Source organism: Aplysia californica, unplaced genomic scaffold (assembly GCF_000002075.1).
Source record: "Aplysia californica isolate F4 #8 unplaced genomic scaffold, AplCal3.0 scaffold00279, whole genome shotgun sequence".
Taxonomy (NCBI): Eukaryota; Metazoa; Mollusca; class Gastropoda; order Aplysiida; family Aplysiidae; genus Aplysia; species Aplysia californica.
Genome location: NW_004797549.1, coordinates 119,448 through 126,947, shown reverse-complemented (window position 1 = coordinate 126,947; position 7,500 = coordinate 119,448). Strand labels below are relative to the sequence as shown.

At 40.8% G+C, this 7,500-nt stretch overlaps 1 protein-coding gene across 1 annotated transcript in view; it reads left to right on the top strand.

Annotated features, from left to right (window-relative positions):
• Window positions 1-7,500, top strand: part of LOC101862354 (membrane-bound O-acyltransferase domain-containing protein 2) — a 27,867-nt gene that overhangs the window by 14,523 nt on the left and 5,844 nt on the right. Inside the window, exons 5-10 of the mRNA XM_005101347.3 lie at window positions 1,138-1,279; window positions 2,621-2,656; window positions 3,382-3,475; window positions 4,861-4,959; window positions 6,000-6,103; window positions 7,280-7,480. Coding sequence (XP_005101404.1) covers window positions 1,138-1,279; window positions 2,621-2,656; window positions 3,382-3,475; window positions 4,861-4,959; window positions 6,000-6,103; window positions 7,280-7,480 — 676 coding nt within the window. The remainder of the gene's footprint in view (window positions 1-1,137; window positions 1,280-2,620; window positions 2,657-3,381; window positions 3,476-4,860; window positions 4,960-5,999; window positions 6,104-7,279; window positions 7,481-7,500) is intronic.

Sequence of the window (7,500 nt, the reverse complement as noted above, 5' to 3'; positions counted from 1 at the left end):
GTATCGTTTGCAAGATGTTTAACTGTTCTAAGCCCCGAAAGGAGAGGGGAAAAACATTCATGCTTCATTCTTTTGAAAAGTATTAATATTATGTATTTTTTCTTGCTTCTATCAACATATAGACGCTATGCTACACAGCAATGCACCCTCACTCTCCCTCGAGTGGGTGTCTAATCTGCCCAGCGACCCTACTTCTGTCACGAAAAAACTTCCTATGGCTGAGAGGAAGCTAACAACTTAAAATATTATGCTGTGTGGAAAGATGGGCTGAGAGGAATACCTGATCTGCCCTCTGAGCGTGGACCTCTTCGTAAAAATATAATGACCCAGGACTTGACGATCCAGTGACTTATACATGTGGCCAAGTCAGCGCACGAGAGATGATTAATTAGTGTAGCCAGCAGAGTCACTGGTGGCAGGGGATGGGCCATGCGAACTCTACCTGGATTACGCAACCACAGAGTTATCGCAGTTCTTTATTCAAGAAAATCGTTGTACTGCCAATCCTCAGTACATCGAGCAGATGGTCTTAAAAAGGAAAAATTGCTTCCAGGCCTAGGAAGATCAAGCTTGACAACTTTTTCAGCAAATGGTTGGTCTAGGAGAAGGAAATCTCTGGTCTCAAAACCTGTGTTGATAAGAGCTCATCAGTTGGGGCCAGCAGTCTATCTTGGAGAACGAAACTACGATTCCAAACTTCCGCTGCTTTGCAGCTAAACTACTTGAGGAAGGCCACAAAAAGGACACTTCTAACGAAAAACCAGGGGTAGATTATGCCCCTCAGCTGTGTTAGGGAAATTATCTACAAGAAGGAGACCTGGAAATGAAATTTATTGCAGAAGATGGATGTACTGGGCCAATGGTTCATATCAGCAGGATGATGCATCACATCTTGAAAATGGACAATCAACATGTAGATCTGAATTTCGTCAAATATTTTTTGAGCCCATGCAACTGGTACTACTTTATGAAACTACAATTTAAAGAATTTTTAACGATTTTGACTTAGTACATCAGGGGAGCTGACTGGTAATTGTCTTAGATGCTGTCTTTACTAAAATAATGAACCATTTCAAGATGTCTACCATTTGTGGTCTATACCCCTGCAGCGTTGATGTGTTGTGTTCCGTCTTACAGGAAGTTGCCGAACGTGGTTCAGTACCTGAGCTTCATGTTCTACTTCCATGGCGTCATGGTTGGACCTCTGACCTTCTACAATGACTACATCGCTTTCATAGATGGAACCCACTTCAAGAAGCCTGGTGGAAGCTCCACCAATGTGAGAATTTCTGCTTTTGCATTTGCCATATATATAGTTGTTTACATCTTTCCACTATGCGAGTGGTTAGTGGGAACTCTGATGTGCTTACTGTTAGTGGTGTTGGTAGTTAAATAGTGAGGCTGTTGGACTTATAATTGTGAAGTTGTGGGTTTGATGCTCAGCAGTGCCCGATGTTTTTTCTTTGCACCAAACATGAATTTTCCTCACTCTACCCTGATGGGAATTAGTGCCTGCGTTTAGACTGTTGACCCCTTCAATGCTGCAGGTAAATAGGCCCATGTACATTCTACATTGAACTACATTTCTATTGATATAATTTTGGGGGAATTTCATTGAGAGATAGAGGGAGGAAAGTTGGAGTTACTAACATGATGCTAAAAACAATACCACCAAACAAAACAAACAACACTCTTTCGAGTAATTGGTATCAAAACAACCACTGTCACAGTCCCGTAAATTCTACTGGCCATAGGCACAGCGCTACACGTTTCAGGCCCATAATTTCTACAGGCGCGGCAGCGAAGAGGTTAAAAATCTTGTCAGTTTTTGCTTTAGTGCTTAATCAGCTGTTTGCACTGTGTGCTTGTGTGCTTCAAGGGAAGTAGAGAATGGTTGTGGGTGTTCTCGGGTCCGCTAGGGTAATGATAGCTGTATAGCTCAGAATATAGCGTGCACCTGAGTGCAGTTTTTATTTTTTAAAATTTTATTATTATTAGGCTTATTATTAATTTAGTTTCGTAATGGGAAATGGAAGTTTGCTATATTGAGTATCTGTCTTTCTGCGTGGATGCTTTAATCCCTCACTTACTTATGTTTTCTTTATTGTTCTTTGTCTTGCTCTTTCTATATGACTGTTACTGTGACAGTGATGTGCTTCTGTTTACTCAAACTAAAATCATCAGTCTTTTGAGACAATTGGGTGGTTGGCAGGTGCTCTGATGTGGTCTGCTGCTTCTTCTTTTCTATCAAACATCTATCGTCCTTATCTCCCCTTCTTCTGTTTTATGTTTGTTACTCTCTTGTAACACCTCTAATCTTCTGACGCTCATATGACCTTATGCAGTTGCGAGCGCCGTCTTTGACATATACATGGCCAAACTGTGTTGCAAATGCCATAAAGCGCTTTGTTAAAAGAACTTAAATGCACATTGTGGTTGTGAATTCTTTAAACAATTATTGTCACAATCATTCTTGGGGTCCTTTGTTTCATGACCAAATTCTGTGTCTTTGTCTAGCTTGGGATAAACTTGTACAAAAGCTAAATAATATACTGTTTTAATGTCATCAGAGGATTTTTCCCTGTCATTTGACTGACATTCTCTATGATTTCATCCCCAGGCTGGATCTAAGAAACACCCTGCTGATGACCTCAATGTAAGAGCATGTGACTTGTAGTTGTTTCTCATATGCTGGTCTGATCTGGTTTTAGCTGGTTCTGGAACATTCAATGTGTGTGTGTTCGTACGTACGTGTGTGCTTAGTGCTATTTCCACTGTAATCGAAGTAGTATCGATTTGGTATTCTGACCTGGGATATTCTAAAGATCTACTTTCGCGTTTGTTACCACTCGGCAAGACTGATCAGTAAAACTTTTTTAGTTGTGTGTTCGCATCACGTGACATGACTTCGGCGTGTAAGCTCTGCCTGTGTTGGGGACCGTACGTTGACGTGGTCTCTTAAGTCCATGCATTTTGGTTGAGATGTCTTTCGGGACTTTGGGGGGCAGGGGGGGGGGTGACACTTGGAAGGGGAGTACTAAACATGATACTTCAGGATTAAAAAAACAAATAATGATTAAAGCACACACACCCACGGAGAGAGGGTATATATTTACGGACACCGCTGGAAAATTTTAAAGTCAGCTTGGCAGTCACCGTGGTGATTTATCGTTGATCCCGATTTTTTTCACCCAATCCCGATTTTTCCCCCCAGAGATCCTGTTTGTTAGATTTCATAGAGTGGCAGGTCTGTCTATGGCTGTAGGGCTTTATTGGTTAGTGCTGTATCTCTAGATGTATTGCTGTTCAGTTTGTGGAGTTGATCTCTGCTGCTGATGGTGCTAATACAACTTTGTTGTTGGTTCTTTCCCCCCTGTACAGCGCGTAGTCATCAAAAAGCTGGTTGTTGCATCTGCGTGCTGTTTGGGCATGATGATCTTGCCTGGGCTCTTCTTCCCTCCAGAGAAATTGAACAGTGAGTTGTCTGCTTGTTACATTATGTTGATTATTGTTAGTTGTTTGTCTTTTGTGTTGTGTTTCAAGCTACTGCTCTGCCCGTTACATAATGTTAATTATGTTGAATTGCCTGTTTCATTATAGTAGTGACTGGGAATTAGTGGGTGGTTGGTGGGTGCTCTGGTGTGGTTTGCTTCTTCTTTCCTATCAAACATCTTTCGTCCTTATCTGCTCTCCTTCTTTTTTATGTTTGTTACTCTCTTGTAACACCTCTAATCTTCTGGCACTCATATGACCTTATGCAGTTGCGAGCGCTGTAAAGCCTCTACAAAAAAACAACAACATTATGTTAGTCACTGGGAATGACCTGTTACATTATGATAATTATTGTGAGTTGTCTGCCTTTTGTGCTGCATTCTCGGCCACTTGTCCACACTTTTAACGTTGAGTCAGCTGTGAGATGTCTACCCTTTTTGCGTTATATGAAGTGGGTGATAGGTTGTTTCTGATAGGTTCTGCTTCTTTATTTTCCATCTGTTCTTTTTGTATTCCTGGCCTTGCTTTTCCCCTGCACTAACTTACTGTTGGTGTGCTGGTGTGCTTCTCTTCACACAAAAGTGGGTGGTTGGCGGGTGCTGTGGTGTGGTTTGCTCATTCTTTTCTACCAAATGTTTCTCGTCCTTATCTCTTCTTCATTTTTTGTGTTTGTTACTCTCTTGGAACAACTCTACTCTTTGACACTTATATGACATTATTGTGTGCCAAGTGCTGAAAGGTGGGTGGTTGGCGGGTGCTCTGGTGTCGTTTACTTCTTCTTTCCTATCAAACATTTATCATCCTTATCTCTCCTAGTCCCCCTGAGCAATGCTGCTGACTGAAGTGTCTTAAGGCCATTCCCAAAGAGGGGATATTAACATGTTCGTATGCACAGTAGAATTGTAAATGGGCTGACTTATCAATGCCATGCTCATACTGCGCCGAAACAACATGGGGGAACTGCTGCTTTTTCTTTCTCATCCTTACTATTGTCATTTTCCTCTACTTCTTTTGTGTGTTTGTCACTTTCTTGGGAACTGTTATTTCCGGGGGCTTTGATAGTCAAAGCAGACTTTGTGCTGTTGAGGCTAGAGAGGTGAGAAGAGAAAACCTGATTCCCTGTTTGGACTTCTCTGTTGACCACCACCCCATATGCAGTTGCGTGCGCCGTAAAAACCTTACTAAAACTAAACTAAAAAGCTATTGCTCCTCCTTCTATTTTGTGTTTGTTACTCTCTTGTAACACCTCTAATCTTCGGCCCTTATATGACCTTATTGTGCTGCAAGTGCCGTAAACTCTTACCAAACTAATAAACTAAAATGACACTTTTAACTCACGTCTTTGTTATCTGTTTTCCCTTTGTTCAGCCCCGGAATACTACAACATGACCTTCATGGAGAGGATGATCTTTGTGTTGGGAGTCATGACGCTGGCCAGGAACAAGTACTACTTTGCCTGGGTGTTGGGTGAGGAGATATGTGTGTCTGTGTAGACTTTAGGAATTAGCCCTACTTTTTCTGGTTGTTGAGTGAGAAGATACATATGTCATATGTGTGTTTAGAGCATATAAAATCACAACAAAAAAAAATAAATTCTGAACGTCTTACTGTTTGCATTTGTGTCATCATAGGTATATCCGAAAGAAATGAAAAGATATGAAAAACTTTCCATTTTCATATTTTAATTCATTTTTTTTGCAAATTTTGGCAAACAAAGATTCAGGAGGTTCAGTTTGACTCATGATGCATGCTAGTGGTTCAAAATACCAGATATCTTTCGTACATAAGCACGATGACACATAGTGGATAAATGTTTGTCGTCGTTCTGGAACATATGATCAATTTACATCAAATTTTCCCCTCTCTTTGACATCTAGCCAAGCACTCGTGGTTGCATGTAGATCTACCTCTACTTGACCATTTGAACGCAGTGCGATGTTAACCATTACTTGTTTAAATTTTCTAACATTACATGTTAAGATTTGATGACGACACAGGAAGACTTAAATGGATTTGTCTCATCTATCGTTATTCTTCTCGCCGTCTAACTTGGCACAACAGTACACTTTGAATGGATCGACAGGAACAGTGCACTTTACTCCAACCCTATTATTTCTCATTTTTTAAAATTGTTTTTTTTTTACGAACATAACAAATGATGACAGGACACGAGGTGTTGCGGAATTTCCGTTTTCTGCAAAATTACATACGATCACATTCTTGGAATCTGTCAGTCAGGGCAGAGAGTAAACATTGAACAATATTATGCTCATTCTAGGGCATTTCTAGTAAAAATTCAGACATGTCTTTGATGGTGTGGATGAAATGAATAACTTACAACGGATTTATTGAGTACACACACGAAAAAAAGAAAGATTTTGTTGGTTAGCCAGTCTTATCACACAGGCTGTGTTATGCTGTGTGTGGCATATCTTCTTATTGTGAACTTAACATGTAAATTGTTTTGTTCTTGTACATATAAATTGTTTTTATCTTTTTTTTCTTAGCTGATGCCATCAACAACGCTGCTGGTCTCGGTTTCAGCGGTTATGATTCTCAGGGAAATCCCAAGTGGGACCTCACAGATAATGTAGATATTTTGGGAGTTGAGGTAAGAGGTGGCTCTTGTTTCCTGCTCTCTCCTCCCTCTCCTGTATTCATAAGTTCTATTTTTGGATGCTTACTCTCTTGTCATCTTCTGGAACACAGAAATGTGACGACCTCTTTGTTATCTGCTTAACTGTTCCAGCTACGTGTATAACAGCAATGATAGTTTTATTTATTTACAGACATCTATGATGTGATCGTTAACCTCTTTGCCATTGCCTGCAAAAGATGTGTTTTGATCCAAAAATGGGTGGTTGGCAGGTGCTCTGTTGTTGTTTGCTTTCTTTCCTATAAAACGTGTATCGTCCTCATCTCTCATCCTTGTTTGTGTTTGTAACTCTCATGCAACACCCCTAATCTTTGGCACATATATGACTTAATTGTGTTTGAATCTGCATCTCAAGCCGACATGTTGCTGTCTGAGCTTCATATTTACGAAATGAAAGTAGTCTATGGGTGGTTGCTGGGTTCTCTGGTGTGGTTAGCTCCTTTTCTATCAATTATTGGGCATCCTTATCTCTCTCCACTCCTCATTTTCTGTATATGGTACCTTCTAATAACACCTATAATCTTTGGAACGTGTACGACCTAATTGTGTTGCATATGCTGTGAAACTCATAGGAAAACCAAAGTTCGTCAATGGCATGACATTGCCTGGTCAGGATGATGCCATTTTAGCTTCATATTGATAAAAGGGTAATACAGTCGGGCACAGATAGCAGGAATATGTAAAACTCAAAACATGGGTAGCTACGTTAGCTCGTACAATTTGCCATTTCCTGACCAATATCTCTTTAATTTTTTGGTTATTAGTTTACCCGGGTTAGGAATGTGTCGAACAGATTTATTAATTTCCTATGTGTTTGAGTTATTTGTGTCTGACTGCATATGGCTTGTTAGGTGTGTAATCACTCAGGCATGCAGTGGGTGGTACGCTGGTGCTTAGGTGAGGTTTGCTACTACTTTGTCATCAAGCAGCTATTGTCCTGATCTCTCCTCTTTCTTTTTCGTATTTGCTACTCTCATGTAACACCTAATCTTTGGCACTGAAATGGCCAAATTATGTTGCAGATGCTGTAAAACTCTTTTATTGAAATGAATTATTTCGATTGTATATGGCCTGTCAGGAGTATCTCTCGGCTGTCATATTTGTCATATTCGCTCTTGTGTCATATTTCAGCTCTCTACCAGTCTCAAAGTGAATATTGACAGCTGGAACAAGAAAACGCTTATCTGGCTACGTCGTGTGGTCTACGATCGCGCTCCGCCCTCCAACAACACGCTGGCCGTGTTTGCCTGCAGTGCCTTCTGGCACGGGTTCTACCCCGGTTACTACCTCACCTTTGGCGGTGGGGCCTTCATGACCGTTGTGGCGAGACAGGTGAGTTTGTGTGTGTGTGT